The following is a 24,831-nucleotide window of genomic DNA, read 5'->3' as shown; positions in this document are numbered from 1 at the left end:
AGAGGTGTCAGCAGGGCTTCTATGGGGATGCGCTGGCTGCAAATCCTTGCTGGGAAGTGCACACGTAGTATGGTCTTGGGGGCTGGTCCTGCTCCCATGGGCCACTGCAGCCAGCATCCTCCCAGCATTGAGGCAGAGGGCCAAAAAGGGGGTGCCCAACAGGTTTAGGGGCTGAGGGGGTGGTTAGGGTTGGTCCTCAGATGCCTAGAAATGATCTTTGCCCCTTCCTCATGCCATCCCTTCCTTGGAGATTACTCCATCCACTCAAAGCCCTGTTTCATGGGGGGATGTGGCCCTCCATGTTTATGGAACTCAGCCCTATTGCCCCATTCCCACTGTCCCATCTGTCAGCCCCATGCCATGGTATAAGCAGTGTTTTGTCTCCCATAGCATGTGGTTGCAACCCTGATGGCTCAGCCCCAGGGCTGGAGGGCTGCGATCCCATCTCGGGCCAGTGCCACTGCCTCCCACATGTGACAGCAGAACCTGTGGGCTCTGCCAGCCCGGCTACTACGACCTGCAGCCCACCATGGGGTGCAAGAGGTAACGTGGGGCTGTAGGTGTCAGCAGTGGCCGTGGATCCCATCTCTGGTCTCTGCTCTTTGCCTCCTCACTCATTCATCCCCCCAGCTGCCAATCGCCACCCGAGGGGTAACAGGACAGCGAGTTGCCATGCACTGGACGGGGCAGTGCTCTGCCAGCCCGGTGTCACAGGAAGCAATGTGACCGGTGCCACCATGGCTTCTTCGGCTTCTCTGCCAGGGGCTGCCGAGGTAACAGGGATGGGGATTGCACCATGTCCTTGAACCAGGGCTGGCAAACATGGTGTGATGCCTTTCTGCCACCGCTGCAGCCTGCAACTGCTCACCGCTGGGCTCCATCACGCCGCAGTGCCACGAGAACAGCACTTGTCTGTGCCGCCCTGGCTTCGTGGGCTACAAGTGTGACCGGTGCCAGGCCAACTTCTTCCCCGACCCACCCAGCTCCCGCTGCCAGCAGTGTCCTGCCTGCTATGGGCTGGTGAAGGACGAGGTATGTTTTGGATCCTGCCATGTGGGGTGCAGCATCCCGGGCCCAGCGCTGTGTCACTCTTTGTGCTGTGTCCCCCCATGTGTTTGCTGCAGGCTGACCAGCTGAAGGCCAGGCTGCAGGAGATGGAGGAATGGCTGCAACAAACAGGTTGTGATGCCCGCCCAGGCCAGTCCCTCATGATGAGAGATGCAGCCCGGGGAGATGGGCTGCCCAGTTCTCACCTCCTGCAAGGTATGGGGACACCCCTTTGCTCCCCACGTCACCCTCTGGGGACCCTCTGCTCCCACAGGGTGCTGTGACATGGTGGGTGGGTGCAAGGAGGTCCCAAGTCAGTGCTGGGATAAGCATGGTGATGGGGTGACTGAGAGGGGGCCTATGCCTTGTTGTGTAGGGCAGAGCACTGCAGGGATGCTTGCATCAGTGAGGTTTTCTTGCATCAGTGAGGTTTTGAACAGCCAGTGATGGGCATTACTGGGGGCTGACTTCCGCACATGGGGCACCCTTTGGGTGCTGCATCCCATGGTCCCTCCTGAGCACCTGGGAGCAAGATGCCTTCCTCTTTCATTAGCAGGCAGTGGGAAGGGTCTTGGGCTTGGGGCAGCATCAGGGAGCCCTGAACACATCCATGGGCATCAAGCAGCCTCCTGTGCTGCCTGCAGGTGCCCGGGCCATCCTCTTGGCACAGGTAGGGCAGCTGGCAGGGGCGCTGGGCACCGCACGGGGCCGTCTCAGCAATGCCAACCAGGCCAGTGGCTGCTCCAGCCATGGACACCCCAAGACCTGCACCCTGCTGTCGGAGATCAGAGCCGCACTGCAGTCGGCACAGAGGGAGATCCTGCACGCTGCGGACACCCTGGCTACCACGGTGCGGGTCCTGGGGGGGCTGCTGTCCATCCTGGGGGGCAGTGGGATGTGACCAGCACTGCAGGGGAAGCCTGGGGTCCATGTGGGTACAGCCCTCCTCACAGCTGGGTCAGGAGGAGCTATCTCCCTTGCTTGCAAACCTCCTCCAGCCCTTTGGGAGGTTCGCATTGGTGCTGGGCTGATGGCACCCGGGGGTCCTGCTCCTCGCTGGGGTCTCACTGCTGCTGTTTGTGTTTCAAGGAGATTCCCCAGGAAATCCCTCAGCAGCCCACAAACTGGAGCCGCTGGGCACTGGAGGCACGGGCACTGGCCATAAGGTACATGAGCAAACACGGTAAGGGGAGGCTGCGTGCCCGGCTCGGGGTGCAGGATCCTCACATCGCCCCTCCCCGTTTCCCTGCCCTTGCAGCCATGAGGACGCCTTGGTGCAGGTGGAGGCAGTGGTCGGGAGGGCTCTGTGTGCCTCCAACGCCAGCTCTGAGCTCCTGCAGAGCCTGCTGGAGGGGAATGCGACGCGGGATGTGCAGCGGGAGCTGGAGGCCGGGTGAGGCAGCAAAGGAGCCGGGAGGGCACCACAGCTCCTTGCCCCTGGCCAGGTCCCTGTTATAAGACTCGATAACAGTGATTTAGCGTCTGCCCGACAGGGATGTGCTGAGTCCCATCAAACTCATTGCACTGCAGTGCTGCATAGCAGGGAGCCAGGTGCTCCGTGCTGTGGGTGCTTCAGGGAAAGAAGCCCATAGCATTTCCTACTGCATCCAGGACTGGGGCCAGGTCTCAGTGGTCATCTCCATCCTTTCTGTCCCCGGGTGACAGTGGCTTCCTGTGCATGCAGGTACGAGGAAATCCAGCGGGCACGGGATGAGCTGGGCGCTAGCGTGGCTGAGGTGGCAGCGGAGGCCAGGAGAGCTTTAACAGCCGTGCAGCAGGCGAATGCAGACATGGCCCAGCAACTTCTGCGGGTGTCTGCACTGGGGCAGGTGAATAGCATCCACACTGAGGCTCCTGCTTCCATCCCTATCCCATCGGGCAGCGCTGCCTCCTGGGCTGGGAGACTGCTGTCATGGAGGGTTGACATCCCTGATCCCGCAGCCGGCACAGGCTGGAAACCTGGCACAGGACACGGCAACGCTGGAGCAGGCAGTGGAGGCTCAGGAGCCATCAGCTCTGCAGGCCATGGAGGCATCTCGTGCTCTGGCAGCCAGACTGCACCGGGAGCTGCAGAGGATTCATGGCTTCAAACAGGTGAGTGCTGCTCACCTGCATGGGGTGGCCTGAGAAGGAAGTGATGGGGACCCCCTGTTCCCGCTGGAGCAGGCTGGGTGCATCCCTCTCCTGCCTCCTACCCAGGGCACAGAGGGTGGTTGAGCCCCATTCCCACTGCTCCAATGCCTGGGAGGGGGTCAGGGTGCATGTTTTGGGAGATATCTCCCCTTAGGATCCCAGATGTCCCACAGAGCTCACCTGCCAAGCATGATCAGACCTGATCAGAGATCCACATTTCCCAGCTGGGTGCAGCTCTTACCCCCTCCCCAGCCTCACTTCTTCTCTCCTTTCCCCAGCTGCAGAACCAGGCTGGCTCAGCCCATGGCACAGCCACATCGGCCATCTCACATGGAAAGCTGTGCTCTCCGATGCAGAGTCCCTCCTGGCCAGTGTGGAAGGTAAAAGACACCAGCCAGAGCATCTCTGGCCACAGCTCAGCTCTCATCACACTGGCTCTGGTCCCAGGGGCAGTTTAGTGATGTCTGGGTTGTCCCTGCAGGCATGAGGAAGGTGCTGGGGCATCGGAGAGGCCAGGCTGCCCTGCACAGGAGGATGGCGCTTGTGCGGGGTAGGACGATGGTGGAGGCCCAGAGGAAGATTAAACAGGCAGAGAAGACACTGGGAAACTCCTTATCCATCTCCACTGCAGCCCAGAGGACAGCCGGGAGCTGAGCGAGTCGCTGGGGAGAGCGCCAAGGTCTGAGCAGAGGGATGTGGGGTGCAGGAAGCCCACATTAGGCTGCAGGACATGGCTGGGGTGGCAGCCACCACAGGCAGAGCCCATCCTGCTACAGGGCTCCCAAATACAGCTCCTGCTGCCCATCCAGCACAGCCCATCCTTGTCTGCATTGCAGATCAGTGGGATGCACCTGACCAGGGCTCCAGCCCTGGAGCCAGCCATGGTCCCCCTGCATGTCCCAATGTGACTGTCCCCATCTCCATCCCTTTGCAGAGGGCACAGGCTGTGCTGCAGGAGGGCAAGCATGCCCGCAAGCATGCCAGCCAGCTTGCTATGCGTGCCAATGAGACCCTGCGGGAGCTCTCACAGCAGGAGCATGTGGCTGAGAAGCTCAGGAGGGACCTGGAGGAAGCCCATCAGGTGAGCTGGGCACCCTCAGGCTGTCCTCCACAGAGCCTGGAAGGGGATTTGCCCACAGGGGAAACCATAGGGAACAACCTGGGAGTTTGGGCTCCCCTGTATGGGGATTGCCTTGGGGATTCCTGGGATTCCCTCCCTGCTCCTGTCCAGCCAAGGGGCAGCAGTGTCCCTGATGTGGGTTTCTGTCTGTGTTGGAAGGTGGGGACAGCGGTGAATGACATGGCAAGAAGTCTCCAGGAAGCCCAGGGCTCTCTCATTGCGGACATCAAGACCCTGAACGACCTGCTGCAGAGCCTAGGTGAGACAGGGCCCTGCGGAAGGGACAGCCTGTTGGGGTTTGGGGCTCTCCTGGTCGCTGGTGCTGTCCCTCCTGCCCTCTGGCATCCAGGCTGAGCTGGGTGCCTTTGCTCAGGGTCTTAGCAAAGCTTCCTGAGAGCTTGTATCTCAAAGAAAGCCCTTGTGCAGAATGGATTGGAGCTTGTCGAATGTGTGTGCTCATGCCTGGTGTGGGGATACTCATCTCCCTTGGCATCTTCAGGAGGAGCAGGGCTTGGGCAAGAGCCCAGTCCCTTTGGAGCTAAGGGATGGGTTCATTCCTTTGTTGCTGGCTGGGTTTGCTCCATCTCCTCCTGCTTTGATCATCTGGGTGTATTTCTGAGTGCTCCAGCACTTGTGCATCTGAGCAGTTTTGTAAAGGGGTGGAATCATCACCCATCTTAAGAAGAGGTGTGCCCCGCCCTGCCTGCAGCCACACACCCTATCTGCTTATCTGGGATCCCTGGGAAGCATGCACCCTCCATGCCCACTGCACCCGCTCCCTACAGTTTGTCCTGGTGCCGAGGGTCTGGAACGTGTCCAGAACCTTCTGTTCCCAGCTCTTTACCTCTCATTCCCTGTCCTCTCCCTTTGTCCCAGGCAACCTGGAGCGCGCCCATGGCGGTGGATTGCGGCTGTGAGCGCTGGGCGGCCTGCAGCTGCAGCAGCTGCGGCTGCGTGTGGCTGCACCGGGTGCCCTGGCCGGGCAGCTCAGGCTGCTGCAGCAGGAGGCTGTGCGGCAGCAGGAGAGGATCCAGGCGGTGGAGAGTGACCTGGCTGAGATCCGGGCTGACAGGCAGAACCTGGAAGGACATCTGCGGAGCCTCCCCGAGGGCTGCTCGCAGTGGCAGTGACAGCTCCATGGTGGCTGCTCCATCACATCTGTGCTCCCCTGCGGAGCGAAGGACACCCTGTGTTCACCAGCATCGATCCCCTCACTGCTCTCCATGCTGTTCTCTATACAGTACCACAGCCCGGGTCCTTATTTGCACCGGTTCAGGCTCAGCATCCCATGTGCTCTATGGTGTGACTTTGGCCACCAGGTGTCCTCAGGGCATGGGGGCAACCAGCTACCAGTGACCACCCATGTTCCTGCAGGATATGGAGGAACATGGTCATGGAACATCACAGAGTTGGTCTCTCACCATGGAGTGAACAAAGAACTGCCACCGATCTCCATGCTAGACACATTCCTCCGTCTGTCCCACCACCAGGGAGGGACTGCTTATCAAGTATGTAACGTACCAAAGCTGCAGTCCCTCCTGCCCCAAGAGATAAGAGAGAGGCTGTTGAACCCACGCTGGAAGCTGGTCCTGCTGCACAGCATCCTGCAGTGTGATGCTCATGTGCTGTGGTCACAGAAGTACAAAGATGGATCCTGGTGAAGCCAAGCAGTGCCAGCTGTCCTGTCCCGGCTCTGCTTGGCTCAGTGGATGCCACCAGGTCTGGCTAGGAAGCAGCTCAGCTGCTGGCAGCCCCAGGGGCCGGGTGGCAGAGCAATGCACTGGGCAGGAGGGGGCAGAGCTGATGCTTTCAGCCCTGTATCAGCACTCCAACACCCTACCCCTGCAAGGAGCCGGTTGTGCACCAGGCAGTGCAATGGGGAGCAGCAGGGCACGGCCCAGCTCCAGCCAGTGGTCACTCCTACAGGATGTCAGAGGTCGTGGCTGTGTCTCCTTTTAAAGAAGGCCTGTGTGGTGTGTCCACCCTGCATGCCCATGCTGCTGGGCCCGGCCCTTGCTCAGCCCACCCTGTGCTGGCTGCATCCTGACTCCAAGCAGCAGTTGAAGTCACTCCCATCAGACCAGAAACGAGTCCCCAGGCTGGAGCCCACTTCAGTTTTTAACCTGTTTTACCTGTTTTCTTTGGCTCACAGTGCTGGAAATCAGGTTTGCTCAATTCTTTTTGTAGTGCTAGATGTGTATGTGCTGCCATAGACATTGAAACCCCCAGTGTCATCTCTGGTGGGGCCAGTGGAAGGGACATGGGATTTTCCTACCAGGAACAAACCTATCATCTCCCTCCTAATTCTGCACAAGAGCTGCCCAAGGAGTGGGGTGCCAGACCTGCAGCATTGCAGGGGCTCCCCATTTGCTGCCCAAGAACAGCTCTGTAAAGCACAACCACACAGCAGCATGAGCACACTGTGGCTCAGCTTGGGTGAGAAGCAGGGAGCCACAGCCATGTACCATCTCCCTGGGCTGATAACTACGCATCTCCAATCCCCATATGGATTTGCTGCTGTTACAGAAATGCCAAGCCTTTGCCTTGTGCCCGCTGCTGAAATGTGGTTCATCCTCTTTCTGGTCTCCTTGGAACTCTGTTTTAGCTGGTGACACCTGCCTAGAGCCATAGCCATTAAAATTCCTTAATATAAGACATAGCTACACATCTGACCAAGCAAATGGCAGCAGGAGGGGGAGATGTGCTTGCTGCTTTCTCTAGGAGCAGAGGTTGAAATGCAGCTGGGTCCATGGTGATGTGAGCCAACTGTCCAACAATCCCTACTAAACCTCACTTAAATATAGCTATTTCTAAGAGAAATGCCTAGCTGAGATAGCAGGGGGAGCGCAGGGGCTGAACACAATCTCCACACCAGGCTGCTCAAGGTTATGAATGATCCATCCTTGCAGTGTTCAAGACCAGGCTGGAAAGGGTTTGGAGCAACCTGCTCTAGTGGAAGGTGTCCCTGCCCATGACAGTTGGAACTGTATGATCTTAGGCTCCTTTCCAACCCAAGCTATTCTATGGTTACATCCTGCACAGGACATGCATCCCTTGCTCATGCAGTAGATGCTTTCCCCCTGCTGTTTCCGTACCGGAGCTCATTCAGCACCGATCCGCAGCCGGTTGTGCTTTATTACAGCCCAAACAGCATCTTAGAAACGTGGTCCCTGTGCCGGCAGCCTCCAGCGACCGAGCCCCGATGGGAGGGACGCGGCGGGTCCGCCGCGTCCCTCCCATCGGGGCTCGGTCGCCGGAGGCTGCCGGCCGCGTTACCGCTTCCCCGCAGCGTAATTCCCTATTCAAGCCCTCCCTATGGAGCAGGGAAGGGGTTAACGACCGGGAATGGGGGCGGAGGGGGCCGGTCCTGCCCGCCCCTATTTAAGGCGGCGGCCGTCGAGGGGCGGCTCCGGGAGATGGCGGCTCCGCGCCGACCGAGCGGCGGGGGGCTGCGGCGAGCGCCGCAGGACGGGCGGCTGGAGGAGATCAATAAGGTGGGGTGGGATGGGATAGACCCGAACCCTGCGGGAGGGAGCGGGGATGGGGGGATCCCGACCCCGGTGGGGACGGGAGGGAGGAAGGGACAGGTGGAAGTGGGTCCCACGGAGGGCATTTGGGCTGGATAAGGGCAGTGGTGGCTCTTTGGGGGTCAGGGGGAGGTTCCTCTTCTGCTTCTCCACCTGTGGTGTTGGGATGCCACTAAAGTCCCTTTGGGAACATGCTACAGTAAGAAGAGGAGCTGTTGTCTTCCCGGTGGGCTTCAACCTCCCCTTTGTGTTCTGATTTCTTCTTCCAGATCTAGAAGTTCTGCTGCTCAAAAGAGCAGACTTAAGGCTCTCTAGTTTTCAATTGCAGTGGGTGAATGGGGTGTGCGGGGTGGTTGATGTCCCACAAACCTTGGGCAGGGGGAAAAGCAGCTCCTGGATTAGCGCAAAGTACACCGGGCTGCATGCCCTTCATGCTGGGGTTAAGCAAGGTCCTCTCCTCAAGCTTTCGGCTTGCCCCATCCTTTGGCATAGCTGGCAAGGGCAGGTCTGTTAGCATCCCCCCTGGCCAGGGGCAGTTCTGAGGGTGAAAAGTAGGTTTTAACCTTGAAACAACGAGCAATGGCATTTCCAGGGCCATTTTCAGGTGGAAATCACGGATATAGCTGATGCAGCCAGTGTTACAGGTGGAAAAATCGGATCACTGCACACAGATCACTGGTACACAGTGCCTGGAAGAGGCAGTGAGCTTGCCTTGCTCTTGTGTTGAGTGGGCTGTGAAAAGTGCCAGTGTGTTCCTCCAGGCAGGGGTGAGACAGCGGAGGTGAAGTTTATGTAGGTCACTGGAGGGGGAATTGCGTCAATAGAAACCAGGAGGTGCGGAATACGAGTGGGAAAAGTGCTGCAGTGTAAAGTGTAGAATGAGAGCACTTGGCTGAAAAGCAGCCTTTGAACCCTGCTGTGGGAAGGCAGGCACGAAACCCTGCACCAAGGGGGTGCATAGGTGGGTCTGATGCACCCCCCATGGCCCAGGTGGGGTTGACCCTTGGGCTGGGGAGGAAGGGAGCGTGATGTACCTATTGCTGCAGCCTCTGCTGCTCCAGAGCCGCCCTCCAGCATTGCTTGGATGCAGGTAAGTATATGATCCTTCAGCTGGCAGGAGCACAAGGACTGAGTTTGGGAAGTCCAGCTTCCCAGGATGCTGCTGATGCGCCACTGCTGTGCCCAGGGTTTGGGGCTCTCCCTTCCACACATGGAACAGGCTCCTCTCTTTTCCCATCACTTCTGGGAGGCTTTTTCTCTGGGTGAGGTTTGGATGACAAAAATGAAACAAGCTACATAACTTCCCACTGACGGAGCTGGGAGCTGCTTGCTTGTGTCCTTGCTGCCCTGTGTGTTGGCTCAGTGCTAGGAGCAGGGATTTGAGCAGCTAGAAATCGAGCTGCAGCTAGTAGCTGCCTATAGACCCTGAGAAGCTCTTTGTGCTGTAGTGGCTATGGGCAGCAGCCCCAATACTGATGTTCTCTGCCAGCTCTGTGTGGGGTGTTTGCTGTGATCGGGATGCATAAGTGGCTCGTGCCTCCCTTGGACACGGAGCTGCCACTTAACCTTGGGCTGATATGTGACTGGAATCAGGGAGGGGATTTCCCAATCCCTCAAGAGCCCCAGGGCTGCAAACCAGTAAAGTGATGCTAATAACACCTATCAGGCCAAGTTCCTATCAAGCTTAATCCCATTGTCTCATCCTAACACTTGACTCCCTCCCAGCCCTGTTTTCCTGGCTGGTTTCTATCCCAGAGCTCTCACTGGGATAAGGGCCTTTGGCAGGCAGCACCCAGAGTGCACATGTGCTGCTGAAGGACAGCTGAGTCCTAGTATTGCATTCTCTTTTCCAGGCCAAAACACTCCTCTGGGATTCCCTTTGGCCATTCCCCTCCTCCTGGGGAACAGCAATCACATTGGTTGGCCTTGTGCATCAAGGTGGCAAATTTAATCCAGCACAGATTAGTTCCAACCTGGTTTTACCTTCTAATGCGCTGGACTGTGAGGAAAGAGCTCATCCTGATGGAGAGCAGGTACCTGCTTCTCCCACCCAGGCAGGCACAAGCATCCCTCAGCCCCTTCCCAGCCCAAGCAGGACAGAGTCCAGTGAGCACTTGGCCTGATGCTTGGAGCCACCTTTTTGGGGAGCAACGAAGGATCTGGCTTGGCTCAGGTCTCGCAGGTAGCTGGGACTTGCGTGTCTGAATTTATTGGCTTAGAGAAGTCTCTGTGCCCAAGGAAAGGCTGTTGAGGGCAGGAGCACGGGAAAGGCTGAGGCGTATTAAGCAGTTCTTATTAATAGAACATGCCCCTTAAAATGGGAGCTTTCGCAAAGGGCTCTTAGGAGGAACTTCAGCCACTTTGGGCTGAGTCTGAGTCACTGGCCCTGGGGACTGAATTCCTGTGTGCTATTGTGAGTGTTTGCCTTATCACAGTCGCAGCCGGGCTTGCATACAATGTGGAGGGAGGACTGCCTTTGAAACACGCTCCCCTGTTGTTTCCTTTGCTCTGGAGCAGAGCTGTGACACAGGTGGGCTGTCCAGTCCCTTCCAGTTGATGTGCAAGGGGACTGGGTCCTGGGTGTGCGCACGGTGTCACCCATCCTGCTCTGGTACCATGCTGGCAGGCACTGTTGGTCCCTCTACCCACTGTGTATGGATGTAGCATTCCCGTCAGACTTTGCTGTGCTCCCATGGAAATGCAGGGTTTTGCTCTCGCATCCCATCCTGCTCGTAGGGGGAAGCTGTTTGCTGCTCCTGCAGGGCAGGAATGAAGCTGTGACCTGGTGCCCAGGGGATGTTCTAGCCCTGTTTAGGTTCTCAGTGATGTTTTCAAGTTCCTAATACAGAGCCTATTCAGTGGCAATAGCAGTGGGTAACACACTCTGCTCTCTGGTGACTTCTTTTGCTGGCTGAGCCAGGTCTCGAAGCTGAATTGGGCCTTTGTGTTGGGCTGGCAACTGATACCCCTCGGGTAGAAAATAACAGATAAATGAAATTGAGTTGACACAGGAGAGGGAAAGAAGGAACTGGGAACTTGCTTTCCACCACAGTTCTCTATTTGAGCTGGTGTCCATGGTGAAAAGGGAAGTCTGTGCCACACTGGTTTAGTGGGCATGGTTGGGAGGAGGGGATGGGAGTCACTTCTGTCCTAGGGGACTTCCTATAAAGTCTTAGCCCTGCTGCAGGTCAAAGACTTGCCAAAGCAGTAGTAAACTGGTCGTAAAGGCATCTGGATTCCCTCGGTATATCCAGGCTGTCCCAGCAAGTAAGGAGGGAGCAAGTGTGGGCTGGAGGGACCTAGAGATGTGCTGCAGAGTTGGGGTGTCAGGCAGTGATCAAGTGTGAGAGACCTGGGGCAGGCTGTGGCAGCATGAACCAGGCATCAGCTTGGGTCTGCAGTGCTGCTGGAGCTAGCTCAGCACATTGCATGTGGGAATAGCTCCTCCTGGAAGAAAGGGGAATGTGCTTTGTAGGGCATGTGGTTACTGATGCCTGTGTGGACCTCATGCAGTCCTGATGCCCTGGAGCCTGCACGTGGGGCTGCTTTGGGGTAGTGGGTTCATTACCCACAAGTGGTGCTGCCCCGCTATCGGTGCCAGAGATCCTAGATTCCTGGTGAGCCATTCCTGCCTTCCTTGTGAGAACGGAGAGCAGTGATGGGGAACACATGCCCAGAGGAGGGAACAGCCTCAGCCTCCTCTCCACCCTAACCCCTGGAGGGGTTTTACCCTGGACAGGCCATGCTTAAGCTGTGCAGATGTTAATGATTTCTGCACTGAAGAATGTGGTGTTGCTGCTGAGCACCCATCAGTCATTGAGCTGTGCTGGAGCTGGGCGGTGTGGGAGGGTAGAGGCAGGAGCAAGACCCTGCTCACATAGTGGTGTTGATGGCAGGGCACGGTGGTGGAGCTGGCTGGACAAGCTGTGGTCTGTTTTTGGGGTACCTGAAGGCTTCTGAGGTGGGTCTGGGGATGAGCAACCAGAAGTGACCCAGCATTTCCTCTACAGCCTGAGCAGGGCAGTGGGGGAAATGGGGAGAGAGTCTGTGAGTGAGAGCGTGTTCCTTATCCCAAGGTACGGGTCCTCTCTTGGGTGCATGGTGCTCTGCAAATGCTGCCAGTTCTATTTGCTAGCCCTCAGAGTGCTTTTTGCAAGGACTAGGAGTCCTTGCTGAGAAGAGGGGCCTGATCCCTGTGCTGTGCATGCTTAAGCAGAGAAGTGGGGAGCTGAAACCTTAGGTGAGCAAAAAAAGGGGTTCATGCCTTTATTCCAAAGGCACCTGGGGTCCAGTGCAGTTGGTGGGGAGTCTGAGACACCAGAGGCGTTCCCCTTGCACTGGAATGTTAATGACAACGTGTGGAGGGATTCAAGCCATTTGCAAGCTTCCTGGTACAGCTGCCCAGATGTGGCTCTCTGGGAACTGCATAGGTCTCATGGGTAACGCTGCATTTGTACGTTTGTCCTCTGCATCTTTAACCTTGGGGATATTATTGTGTTGCAGGAATTTCTCTGTGACCCGAAGTTCAGTGATGAAGAAGATCTGGAGGAGAAGCTGGCAGCGTTCAAAGGTGAGAACTGGAGGTTTTCCTTGTCCTTTCAGCCCCTTTGCTCTCAACAGATTTCCTCTTGGATCTTACCAGCCTGAGGTTCTCTGCCAAACCCAAGTGACTGAGCTGGCATGGATGCCTCCCCCTCGCTTGTGGGATGCAGTGAAACTCCCTGGAGAGGTGTTTTTTCCCACAGGAGCCTTTGTGCTTCCCTGACTTGCAGGGCAGGGACATGTCACCCTGCAGACATCGTGCCTGGTGGCTGCTGTTACTGCAGAACCTGCTGCGTGGGCAAAACCCCAGAGAGCAGCAAAGGAGGATGGTTTCTGTCTGGTTACCTACACAAGCTAGCTGGTATAATGGGTGATGAACTCCATCTTCTCCCAGTGAGTAGGAGGACTTCTTCCCACAGAGGAAAGGTCTCAGCTGCTTCCTGAAGGAGTTGGGGACTTCCTCTCCCCCAAAGTTTCTTCAGTCTGATTTAGATCTTCCTGAGCCCCCTGGTACACAAGGAAATGGCAGTGATGTGTGTCTAATCCTGGCCAAAGCCTACACAGCACATCTGGGGCTTAGGTTCTGGCCATTTACTGGGATAGAGAAACAGCTTGAAAACTTGGGGTCCTCTGGATCTGGTCCCCACAGTGGTTACAGGGCAGGAATTGGCAGGGCTGTTCTGGGTGCATCCACTTTCTTTCCAAGCAGTGGCTAAAGGCAGTTGAGAAAACATGCCTTCTGCGTCACACTGCCCTTAAGGCATGTCCTCAACCTGGCTCTAACCAAATAGAACCTGACCTTGCTTCCATTGCAGGCACTGTTTGTTATTTCCCTTTGAATTCTGGCTTTGCAATCCAGCCTGGAAGGAGCCGGCTGGGGTTTTGTGATCCCTTACTCTGCTGGGCACAGAGCAGCCTCCTGTGTTCCCTATTCTTTCTCTGTTGCCTTTTGTATGGCTTTGGCTTTTGGCTGCAGCCCTGCATTATTTTTCCCATCACAATCGGGGCTCTTCAAACATTGCAACTGTAGGTCAGAGGCGCAGAATCCCCTGTAATGAGAGCCTTTGGCATCTCCCCCCGCTGCCTCGTGAGCTTGCCTCCGTGGCCTGTCCTGCTCTCCAATGCCTCCTCCGGCTCTCCCAACAATCAGCTCATTGTGTGAGGATGGGGGGAATGTTTCTTCTCCTCTGTCCTCCCCAGCCGGGCCTGGGGAGCCCCCGTACACTGCTTCTGTAGATGCATTTGTGAGGGGAAGGACCACGCGTGGTTTTATCTCACTCAATCCCTTCATCTGGGGTGGGAGGGGAAGATGTGATCCGAGGCTCGGAGCACTGTGATGTGCAGCTGCCTCTGTTCTCTCTGCTTTTGGTTGAGTGTCAGCAGAGAAGGAAAGAAAACATGTGCTGAGCACAGGCATGGCAGAGCAGGGTTTGTGTCCCCAGCACACGCTGGGGTGCCTGACCCCCTACCCAGGGAGGTGGCAGTGCATGTACACAAGGTCACTATGGTGCAGCAGAGTGAGGAGAGAGCCAGTTGCACATCAAGCATTGCTTTGGCCCTGAAATGTGTGTGTGACAGCCCCAGTTTCACCTAGGATTGGTTGCTCTGTTATTGAAGGGAGACCTTTATCCCTGCCTGAAGCATAGACAGCTTAGTTTTGTATGTGGTATTCCTGTAGGGTCTGTCCCGGTCAGCTCATGACAGCAGTAATCCCTCAGTTAAGACCCAGGTGAAGACATGCCAAGCTGTTCTTCGGCCTCCTGCCTGCAGCTGCCCATCTCTCCAGTTACCCCAGCACTTTCCCTTCAGAAACACAGGTCACAGGAAGGCTCTGATGTGTGAAATACCCACTCTTGCCTTTAGCTCCTTAAATCACCCTGCCACTTCTCTGTTCACGCTCATCCACTTGCTGGTGCCCCTGGAGCAGAGGCAAAAAGTCCTTTTCCTTTGGGTGAAAGGAGCAGCTGGGGAGGTCTTGCTTAATTTGAGCCCTCTGAGGCTGTTGTGGGGAGTGCTAACTGCAGGGCAGGCATCTCTGCAGCTCAGCCTGGATGGGTGGTGGCAGCAGGCAGCTTGCTCCTCTCACTTAGCAGAAGTGAGATGATGGGGGGCCCCCTGCGGCGCTGGGAGCTGTAAGACAGACAAATCCTTGCCTGAAGAGCTTAAAGTCTAAATGGGGAACAGCCAGCAAGGAGAGGGGAGGTAGGAAGAGCAGGTGTGCCACTGCAAAGGTCAGAAGCGGCACAGGATGGATTTGAGTTGAAAAATCAGGGTTTTGGTGCTCTGTCTTTTGTCCTGCAAAGCTAAACCAGACCTTCCTGAGCCGGCTCTGCCTTTCTCCGAGGATGCTGGAGTTGCCTGATTCAGCGATGTTTGACAGAAAGCTGGAAGGGCAAACAACCTGCTCCAGCCTAACTGCTCCTAGGTGTGTTCTTGGCTTTGCCCTCTTGATGTGGTCCTTGAGCATCCCTCCTGTAAGGTGCTGCTCTGGGAGTGCAGCACAGCCTTGGGAGGACTGTAGTCTGACCCTTGCTGTTGCAGGCAGCTGTGTCATTTAATCTCCCTCCTAATCCGATCAAGATTCATCTTGAGAGTGCTCAGGGTGTTGTTTTCCTTGCTGCTCCTTCTGGGAGGCTGTTCCAGCGCTTTGTTTTTCTTGCTGGCAACCTTTTAATGCTGTTCGTGGCTAGCTGGTACCTTGTTCTCGTGCCAGTGTTTTCCTTCAGTGCAAATGAAAAGCAGCCACAATTAAAGAGCACTTAACTCTAGAGCTCTGGAATTGAGATGTGTGATAAAACCAGGTCTGGAGATGGTCTCGATCTCTAAACTGATATCGGTCTTATCCCCAAACCTTTTATTTCATTGCTCTAAGCAGGCAGTACCCCAAAGCCCTGCACACCCCCTGCTCTAATGTCCTGCTAACTTGCTTCTGTGTCTCTTCCAGAGAAGTACATGGAGTTTGACCTGAACAACCAAGGCGAGATTGGTGAGTGACTCAGGGATGCTGGGCTGCAAGTGCAACTGCTCACTGAGTCTGCTGTTATATCTCCTGCTTCCTTCTGTGCTTGTGTTGCTGAGGAGGAAAATCAGCGTTGTTTTCCCTATGTCCAGCCTTGCTTGGATCTTCATTGCCAGCCAGGGGCTTCCTTGGCTCTTCAGCCCCTGCCTATCAGTCTCTCCTCATCTGCTTCAAGATCTAAGCTCTTCTCAGCCCTCAACTCAAGTTTCTGCTTAGCTCTTCCACTCTCTGATCTAAATGCCCTTTAGAAGTTTTTAACTTCTCCCTTTTTCTCCACTGAGGTCATCCTCTCAACCCGCAGCATTTCCAGATCTGGGAAGCTGCAGGGCTTGGACACTGCCTGGCTTGAGGCAGAGCTGTGTAAGACCAACAAGCTCTTTGCTTTGCTGGGAGGGGAGCGGAGGGAAGCAGGGACTCGGGTCTGGCTCCTCTGAGCAGCCCTGATTTGGGCCCAAAAAGCACCAGTTATGTAAAGATCTGGCCTGGAGCTGACACTGAAGTGCAGTCACTCACATGCTGTGCCCTTCCAGGAGGCTGCTGCCTTGCTCCCCTCCTCCATCAGTCCTCAAGCTGAAGCAGAGCCAGTGTGGAGCTGGAGGGGGCCTGACTCAGGGCTGAGCTGCTGTTTCCTGGAGGGAAGGGACCACAGCTCTCAGTGCAATGGAAGGAAATGGCCTGTGGTGATGGGCACCTGCTCCCCACAGCCTGTTTGTCTTCAGCTTTAACCCTAGCATTGCTTCTCTCCTCTCCATCATTGTGATTCTTGGCACCATGCTCTGAGCTGGAGAGCAGTGTCCTCACACATCTATGGAGCACTTGGAGAGTTGTTCCTCCTCTCTGTGGTGCTTTCGTCCTAAGCTGCATAAATAGGAAGTGATGCTCTGTACTGGGCAGTAAACTGTACTGGGAGCCTTCTCTTGGCTTTCAGCAGCAGCTTAATTCTATCAGCCTTGGAGCCTGCAGGGGAGGTGGGAATTCATTCCTGTGTCCATAGGGTTGTATTGTGCTTGGTGTAGCCACCTCTTAACAGCACCTATTGCTTTGCTCTTGCAGACTTGATGTCTGTCAAAAGAATGATGGAGAAGCTGGGGGCTCCAAAGACCCACCTCGAGCTGAAGAAGATGATCTCGGAGGTGACCGGAGGGGTCAGCGAGACCATCTCCTACCAGGACTTTGTCAACGTGATGCTTGGGAAACGCTCTGCTGTGCTCAAACTGTGAGTGTCCTGGGAGCAGTGGGGAAGCAGACGTTGTTCTGCCTGGTGGAGGTGGAGCTGGGCTTGCTTGGTGTTCCTGGAGGGCAGACAAGTATCCCTGTGAAGGGGGAGTTTGCAGGGCGACAGGAGGGTGTGTGAGCTCACGGTGAGGCTGAGCAGTGGTGAGCGCTTGCAGCAGAGCTGCCTGCTGTGTGTTAGCACAGGCTTCCTCCCGCAGGCTCCATGCAGAGCCATTATCCTCTCCTGAGGGTGTGCAGGCACTCAGCACTGCAGGGCTTCTTCCTGTCCCTGCCCTGTGGCTCCCACTGGCTTTGGGGACACAGGTTTCCCTGTGAATGGTGGCAGGACTTGAGTGGTGAGGGATGGTGCTGCCAACAGCAGCAGCGCTGGCTCCTGTTTCCCACAGGATGCTCCCTCCCTGCCTGATTGTGGAGACATGGGCAATACATGGAGATGTGACACAGCTTGAAACAGCTGGCTTGTGCTGGGAGAGGTTTTCTGCAGTACAGGCTGCCAGCATTAGCCTCCCATGGCCCCTCTGCCCTCTCAACAGGGCTCTGAAAGTGCTGCTGTAACAAATGGCTTCCAAACACTTGCTTGGCTCCATCTCCACCACATTGAAGCCTGGCTTTTCCTTTCACAGCCACAGAGGCTGGCCCTGCTTTTGTACCCGTAGCCACCATGAATAGGAGCTGCTCCTCTCCTTCCTCCTCACCCCTTTCTGAAGGCAGCTTTAGAAACACAGCCAGCTTGCAGGGCAGGTTGGGAGGAAGGACCTTGTGCCCACCTCTCATGTGCCCTTCTAAGCCAGTGCATGCTTGTTGGCCATGGGTCTCTCTTCTCCCCACTGAGTGCACTGTGTCTATATGTTGGGATGCTCCTATTCCAAGCACATGCAGACTTCTGACACCCCTCCTCTTCCTTCCTTTCCCCACCAAAGCAGGCTGAGCTTGTCTCGTATCTCCCATCTTTCCTCCCAGCTTCAGCAGCTTTCACAGATGGGTCCCTTCTCTTGCTGAACAGACGCCCCATTGTCTGTTGGGCTCTTTAAAGCAGGAGCAGAAATGTAAAACCCGTGGCAGGAGCAGTGCAGCCCTTTGATCCAGCGTGGCAGCTGGCATTCCCAGCGTAGCTGCAGTCCTCGGGGAGGAAGACAGTGCGAGTGCTTGCAAAATGCTTGGGATTCTTCTAGCCAGCGCCTTGCTCTTTGTCTCTGCCCTCTTCCCTGCCTGTTGCTCGCTTGCTGCTGGCTTTTGAATGTTCTGCTGTGTACAAGGTGGGCCAGGGACAGTGTTTGCTTTTAAGCATCAGGAGTGCTTGGTGTGCAGTGTGGCTGTCTAAAGTGTGCAAATCCTCTGGGCTTTGAGAGGAAAACCAGCAGAGGCTTTAGGAACCCATTCCTGGGAGCTGCTGGGAAAGCAAAGCTCCCCCCAGCCTGGCGGCACTGCCCTCTGATGGCTTTCCCTCCTCCGTTAATTGCCGATTCCTCCTTCGCATAGGAGGCAGATGCTATTTTTCAGCAGAGAACATAATCCCACCCCCAGTAATGGGTAAAGATACACCAGCATTTTGGTTTTGTATTCATATTATATGTTCTGTTTTGCAGGGTGATGATGTTTGAAGGAAAAGCCAATGAAGGGAACCTAAAACCTTCAGGTCCACCTCCGGAGAGAGACATAGCCAGCCTGCCTTGAAGAGGACAGGCTGGACAATGGGCACTGTTTGCTTTGCTGGTCTGTAACAGGGGTTACCTGTGCTTTGTTACTCCTTACTATGGACAGTCCTAGTTTTTGACTAACCTGCCTTAGAGGAACAGCAAGGGAAGCTGGAGATCCCCAGTTTGTGTCTTTCTGCTGCATCCCTTAGCAACATGATTTGTTAGACAGAAGTTGTAGCATCAACTATAATGTGAGACCAAATACTCCATAATCCTGTGATCTTCCTCTTTCCTCTGCCCTTCCTGCATTTCTCAGATGAGGAGCTGCTTTCCTCCCTGTGTAGGGATTCAGAGCTGTGCTTGTCCTGACCTTGGCATTGTAGCCAGACATCGAGCATTTCTCTGGCAGCAGTTTCATGGGTGCACAGAAATAAGTGCCTTCTCTTCTCTGTCCTACACTTCCTGACTTTGGACTCATTCTTCCCCTCCTGACCTCACCACAGCACAAGTCAGGCTCACACCTCTGTGGCCTGTCTGATGGTAGGTGAATGCTGGAAGGTGCATGGACACAGAGGTGTGCCTGCAGGGCCTTGCACCTCAGAGGTGGGCACTGCTGACTGCAGGGACAGCTTCTGTCCCCTCCTTGGGTTCATCCTGCAGTCAGATCACAGTGGGTCCACTTGCCACTGTGAGCAAGGAGGGTAAAAGCTACTGGAGGGGCCCCTTCCTGATACATCTCTGCTTGGATCCAGTCAGGAGCATAACCTCCCAGCAGGTTACCTGCCCTGTCCATGGAGTGCAGAAACACACCTGCTGTTCTGCCTTTGCAGCCCCTCAGGGAGGCCAAGGGGAAATGAAACCTTCAGGTGAAAGGAAGGTGGGTGACTGAGCTGTGAGCCCCACCAGAGCAGCAGCAGTGAGGTCTGTCCTCATGCACATGCCCTGTGTGTCTTTCAGTGTGGTCCCCTGCACTATGAGATCCATTTCCTTGAGGGACAAGCCCTCAAGCCTGCAGAATCAGGATGGGTGCAAGCGTGGGCTATGAGCTGGCATCCAGATGTAGCTGCGCCTGTGCTCCCCACACTGTGGCTACTGCAGTGATTCTTGCTCTCTATACTTGCTTTCTGGAATCCAGATGTTTCCTCTTTGCCCTTTCCCTCCTCTTTTCTTACATTTTTCTTGGCAGCTTTTAACTTTTTTTAAAAAAAATCATGGTTTAATAAATAATTTTGAAAGGAAACGCTGATGATTGACTCTGCTGGGCGATGGTTCCTGCCAAAGGCTGCACTTTGAAATAAAACCCAACATTCTTGCTACTGTTTGCGTGAAAACCAAAGCTGTAACGGGAGAGGAAAATGATGAGCAAAAGCAGCACCAGTCTACTTTAAGGACTGAAAATAAATCTTCTGAAACTACACTGTGTGTCAGTGTATTTAGTTTAGCTCCTCTGAAGCTTGGTCTGTATGATTGGTTGCAGATTAAGTGTGCTGGCTTCCAGGTCTGTTAATATAAACCCTTAAATAGATCCTGGAGATAGGTTTGGGCTGTCTTGGTCTGATCTTTATCTGTAATAACTGAGTGCTGTGGAGTTTGTATTAGGAAAGGCAGAGCCTGGCTGCTAAAAGCTGCCTTTTCTTGATTTACTGAAGGGAGCAGGTGGTGGTGCTTGTTGAAGGAATAACTTGTTTATCAAGAGCCGACACTTGCAGTGCTCCTCTTGAAAGAGGTTTTGGGTTGTTATTTTCTCATTCTCTCTGCTCTTGAAGCAATTGCCTGAGGTTCTTGTCTGATGTGAGCTATCGAAATAGAGACCAGGCTTCCTGGGGGGATGACTGTGTATGCTTTTCCTATGTGTTCCTCAAAAGGACAGTACGGCCCTTAGATCAGAGCCTGTGTCTGCTTTCTGCTGCCTCTTAGCCTCTGGGACTGCACCTGCTTTGTTGGGCTGTGTGTGTTAAAGCTGTTGTTGGGTTAGACAACAAAGGGAGCATATCGCATAAGGGAAACCGGGTTGTGGTTTGCCACAGTTCAGGTCATGCCCAAAGCCATCCCTGCCTTGTGTCTCTGTGGTCCTGGAGAAGCACAACCTGATAGAGCTGGGAGCAGCCTTTCTCAACGTGTCCTTGTCTCTATAGGGCTAAATGCTAAGGTGATGCACCGGCACCGAGCGGGGCAGGAGGGAGCAAGGTAAAGCCCTGTTAAAGCCCACACTGCTTTTATGGGTCCTAGACCACAACCCGAATCTGCTCGCAGGGACCACCCCTGCCCACCGCTCCCACCGCAGCCCCCGGTAAAGGGGCGGGATGTGCTTAGAGCTCCAACAACAGCGGCGCAGAAAGCACCGGAGCCCCACGCGGTGGAGCAGCCCCCCCCATGCCGACAGCTCCCATCCCTCGGGATCGGTCCCCTTGGGCCTCCGGGGCTGGAAGCCAGCGTTCATTGAGCCCCTCCATAAGGGTGAGCTCCCGTCCGCCCGCACCCTCCCGTCCGCCCGCACCCTCCTGTCCGCGGAGGCGGAGCCTGCTGGAGGACCGCGGTGCCATCTGGAGGACCGCGGAGCACAGAGACAGCCGTGTAGCGCGGCCCGCCCGGAAGCGGAAGTGAGCGCAGCAGCGGCGGAGGGGGATTCCCGGCTGTGGCAGAGCGGCGGGGACCGCGGGCCATGGGGGACGACATGGACGTGATCCCCGAGCGGGAGATGAAGGTGAGCGGCAGGGAGCGGGTCTGGCTCGGGGCCGGGGTGGGCCGTGAGGGGAATGGGGCTGGGGGAGGGCTCTGCTGCGCTGTGAGGGGCGGTGGGGTGAGGGGCAGTGGGGTGAGGGGGACGGAGGGGTGCGTGGGGCTGGCTCGGGTCATGGCGGTGCCCTTTGAGGCGGCCCTGGGGGGCTTGTGGGGCGCTTTTGGTTCTGGTGTGGGGTGGAAGGGGGAAGAGCCGCATGGCCGATGTTGGGGAGGGTGTTGGTGACGGTTGGGGAGGGGAGAGGTGGGATGTGAGGGTTGGAGGAGCCGTGTGCTGAGTGCTGCTGTCAGCACGCCTTGTGCTGGGAACCCGCTTTTGGAAGCAGCGCATGTGGCGGTCTGCTGTGGGGCACTGTAAACTGCCGGCCTCTCCCGTTGCTGTGAACCGGAATGTAGGAGTAGGGACATGGGGGTACGCATTCCTGAAGCCCACATGGGTCTTTGTGTAGCTGTTTTCTGTTCAGGCACCTGCACAAACAAGGGGGTTGGGCTGTTTGTTTTGTGGAAGTTTATGGGTTCCTGCAGCCTCCTCAGGCTGAAGGAATGTTCTTACTCAGTGCGTTAGCAGTAATCTGGAAACACAGCTCAAATGCTTGGTTTGAGTTACTGTGTTAGACCCAGTGCTCTGTTCGGCAGCCGGCACCTTGGGAAGAGAGGTGCATTCCTAAGGGGAACCCCAGGTTTTGCATGAGAATAGTGCCACTGAGGTTTCTTAAATCCGTTTGTGTTTTCGGAGGTTTTTATCTCTTCTCCCTTTTGCAAAGTGGCAATGTAAATTATGAAACAAATGCAAAAAACATTATACAAAGTAATTACTGAGGTGAGTGGTAGGAATAACCATGTCTGTTCAGTGTGTTATAAATTACACTAGCAAGCAAGATACAAAGATGCATCTAAGCAGATGTGTGCTTTTGTTCAATCATGGTGTGTTTCTGCTTTGCTCCATTCTCTTTTTCTTCTGTACCCATTGGCTGGTTTTGGTATGTGTTTGAGGAGGTAGATGTATTCAGCTCCAACAGGTTTTATGAACATAGGCAATGGGTAGAAGAGAGATTCAGCAAATGGAAAAATGTGGTGTGATTTCTGTGTTTCTTAGATAAGGCAGAAAATGGGATGGCATGGCCAGTGACAGTGTGGGTATGGACTTGGCCTTGGCAGGTTTGGCAGCTCTCACGGAGAGGATTTTCAGCTTGCTGTCTTAGAGAAACTGAAGTAAACTCTTCCTCTTCACCTGCATATGTACAACTACTTCCCAACTCTCTTGCCACAGGATTTTCAGTTCAGAGCACTGAAGAAGGTCCGCATCTTCGATGCTCCTGATGATCTTCCCAAAGAGCGTTCCAATCTCCTTGCAGTGTCTAACAAATATGGGCTGGTCTTTGCTGGTGGAGGAACCAGCCTGCAGATCTTTCACACTAGAAATCTCCTCATGCAAAACCAGCTGGGAGAGGATCCCAATGAAATTGGTAAGGTGCATTTGGGTCTCATGGTCTTTGCAGAGACAGCTTTATGTGGTTTTCCAAGCTCTTGGCTTCTGATACAGCCCTTTAGTGTACTTGAAATTACCACATTGTCTTATGTGAGAAGGCAGGAACAATATTTGCCGTATGTCTAGCTGAGATGAAGTGCAGTTGTTGGGCACATGTCACCAGGATGCTCCTTACTAACTCCTGTCCAAGTGTCATTCTGGTTTGATCATCTGTGCTCAGTGCTGTACAATGAGGTTGCCTTGTTCCCTGTAGCCACATGCTGCCTCGGTGGCCAGTCTTTGAACCATGAACTTGTGCACACATCAGGGATGTGAGTGCGTGGAAGGGCAAAGTTCTTGCCGTGAGTTACCTGCCCTGGCTACACGATTGTCCTCTTAGAGAGGAAGCAGTCACTGTTCCACCACCTAAGTTCTAAATACACCAAAGTGCACAATGATTTTCATTGTCCTTAGTAACTGTACCATCTGAGGTATTCATGTGCATGCACAAGTAAACCCCAAAATCTGTCCACTTGTTTTTCCTTCAACTTAGGAAGAAAAGTGGAATTTTCTCTTCTTTTTTGGCAACTCTTGAGACTGTGTTGGTGGAGACCAAGGGGTTTGCATTCACTTAGTTTTTCTAGACACTAACTTTTGATGGCTGCTGTTACTAGGACTGGTGATTTTTTGCATGAACTTATTCTAGTGGTATTGTTTTTCAGGAAGACTTCTTGCTATTGAAATTTATCCCCTTTGTTTTGTCTTTCTTTCCTTTTGTGCTTTAAGTGGAGAATGTTCAGAGTACTTCAGTTCCCATGAAGTTTCCAGTGCAGCACCTGGCTTTAAGCTGTGATAATCTCACACTGTCTGTGTGTATGATGTCCAGTGAGATCGGTTCCTTCATTGCCTTTTTTGATGTCCGCACATTCTTAAACCAGGTAAAGTGTATGGAAAGTGGGTTGAGTTTTGGGGTTTGTTTTTGTTTTTCAGAATACAGCAGGAGGAGAGGCATAGCTTGGGTGGGATTTTTTGCCTCTGTGATATATCTTGTAAAGGAATTGCTCAGTAAACTCGAAATATGCCGCTTATTTTTTTTATCAGTCATTAATTTATAGGAAGATAAAAATAGCTTTGAATTATGACCTTGGGAGAACTTGATTTTGTGCTCAACTTTCACCATTTCATGTGCTTTTCTTTCCTAAAAGGCCAAACAACAGAAACGTGCGTTTGCTTATCACAAACTGTCCAACTACTCTGGAAGCACGACAGTGGTCAATGACCTGAAGTGGAACCCAGCTAGTCCTGCCATGGTAGCCATCTGCCTGTCTGATGGCAGCATCTCTGTCCTGCAGGTCACAGACTCTGTGAAAGTGTATGCCACACTGCCTTTCACTGTAGCTGTTACATCTGGTGAGTGGCAGCCTCTGATAGCTTACAGAGTATTTGACACTGGAAAGGAGAAGTAGACTGTTAGACGTAAAAAGAATCAAGCTGTTTGTCTCAGGAGGAGGTTTCTTAATGAGAAATCCTTCACAAAAGGAAGGATTTAAACTCCCTGAGACTCAGAAAAGATGTTGCAGTGTGCCCACCTTTAGGTTGTGCTGTCTCAGGCTCAACTCAGTTCCAGGGAAGCATGTTATAAGGGTCATTATCTGTTGGGTTTTGATCTGTGCAGTCTTGCTTTCTCTGTGACTGTTTAATTCAGAGTAATGGTTTTTTTTTCTAGGGGAAAAAAATGTTGTTTTAATTTGTTGGTCCTGCTTTTGTGAGGCCTTTTAACTCTCCAGTTCCTTAGACCTAATGAAATTCTCTTTTTTGCTTAGTGTGTTGGAGCCCAAAGGGAAAACAACTGGCTGTAGGGAGACACAATGGCACTGTGGTGCAATACCTGCCTGTAAGTATGGTTGGTAGTAAGGCCTTATTTCTGTTCATTAGTTTGTAGTATACTTTATTTTCCTTGTGCCACAAGCTACAGAATTTAATCAGGTGGCACATGGTGTGAGCCATGTGAAGCTGCTCAAGTGCTTCGGTAATTAAAGTGTCTTAGACCAATGCTGGGTTTAGTTTAAGGTTTGCACCTTACACTGAGAAATCATGATTTCAGCGTGGCACAAAGTGAATGTGAAAGAGTGGGTGCTCAAAACCAGTTCTCTGGGCTTTCTGCAAAGCTTGCAATTGGCTTTGTTTGTTGGCTTATTCTTTGTATTTAAGCATGGTTTCATTTGCAGAATCTGCAGGAGAAGAAGGTGATCCCTTGTCCTCCTTTTTATGACTCCGACAATCCTGTTAAAGGTACATCTTTAACTTTTCAGCTATTTCTCCTCATTCAACTTCATGTTGGGTTTAGTTCTAGCAGCTGTATA

General features: G+C 54.1%; 4 protein-coding genes across 7 annotated transcripts in view; all 4 read left to right on the top strand.

The window, feature by feature from the left end:
• LOC101879068 (tyrosine-protein kinase ABL1) overlaps positions 1 to 131 on the top strand; it is a 16,950-nt gene extending 16,819 nt beyond the window's left edge. Inside the window, exon 5 of the mRNA XM_034067732.1 lies at positions 111 to 131. Coding sequence (XP_033923623.1) covers positions 111 to 131 — 21 coding nt within the window. The remainder of the gene's footprint in view (positions 1 to 110) is intronic.
• A 122-nt stretch (positions 132 to 253) lies between these two features.
• On the top strand, positions 254 to 6,984 carry LAMC3 (laminin subunit gamma 3). The gene is given in 18 exon segments (XM_034067623.1): positions 254 to 474; positions 477 to 548; positions 631 to 714; positions 717 to 773; positions 854 to 1,032; positions 1,125 to 1,263; positions 1,692 to 1,897; positions 2,137 to 2,213; positions 2,306 to 2,440; positions 2,732 to 2,876; positions 2,989 to 3,141; positions 3,459 to 3,516; positions 3,519 to 3,560; positions 3,662 to 3,827; positions 3,829 to 3,859; positions 4,115 to 4,261; positions 4,460 to 4,612; positions 5,236 to 6,984. Coding segments are annotated over 18 exon segments (2,226 nt in total). The 5' UTR covers positions 254 to 287; the 3' UTR covers positions 5,431 to 6,984.
• Positions 6,985 to 7,692: 708 nt separating this feature from the next.
• Positions 7,693 to 19,678, top strand: AIF1L (allograft inflammatory factor 1 like). The gene is made up of 5 exons (XM_034067911.1): positions 7,693 to 7,794; positions 12,331 to 12,397; positions 15,314 to 15,355; positions 16,442 to 16,604; positions 18,211 to 19,678. Exons 1-5 carry the CDS (start codon positions 7,717 to 7,719, stop codon positions 18,296 to 18,298), a joined length of 438 nt encoding a protein of 145 aa, XP_033923802.1. The 5' UTR covers positions 7,693 to 7,716; the 3' UTR covers positions 18,299 to 19,678.
• A 1,187-nt stretch (positions 19,679 to 20,865) lies between these two features.
• The window catches only part of NUP214 (nucleoporin 214), a 43,604-nt gene continuing 39,638 nt past the window's right edge, over positions 20,866 to 24,831 (top strand). For all 4 annotated transcript variants that reach the window (XM_034067461.1, XM_034067459.1, XM_034067460.1 and 1 more), the window contains exons 1-6: positions 20,866 to 20,965; positions 22,271 to 22,466; positions 23,255 to 23,406; positions 23,674 to 23,878; positions 24,292 to 24,362; positions 24,697 to 24,760. In XM_034067461.1, the coding sequence (XP_033923352.1) occupies positions 20,924 to 20,965; positions 22,271 to 22,466; positions 23,255 to 23,406; positions 23,674 to 23,878; positions 24,292 to 24,362; positions 24,697 to 24,760 (730 nt within the window). In that variant the 5' untranslated portion in view covers positions 20,866 to 20,923. The remainder of the gene's footprint in view (positions 20,966 to 22,270; positions 22,467 to 23,254; positions 23,407 to 23,673; positions 23,879 to 24,291; positions 24,363 to 24,696; positions 24,761 to 24,831) is intronic.

The sequence above is a fragment of the Melopsittacus undulatus genome, chromosome 11 (assembly GCF_012275295.1).
Source record: "Melopsittacus undulatus isolate bMelUnd1 chromosome 11, bMelUnd1.mat.Z, whole genome shotgun sequence".
In the NCBI taxonomy this organism is placed as follows: domain Eukaryota; kingdom Metazoa; phylum Chordata; class Aves; order Psittaciformes; family Psittaculidae; genus Melopsittacus; species Melopsittacus undulatus.
The sequence above is the reverse complement of the archived record's forward strand: the minus strand, read 5'-3'. Positions and strand labels throughout refer to the sequence as shown.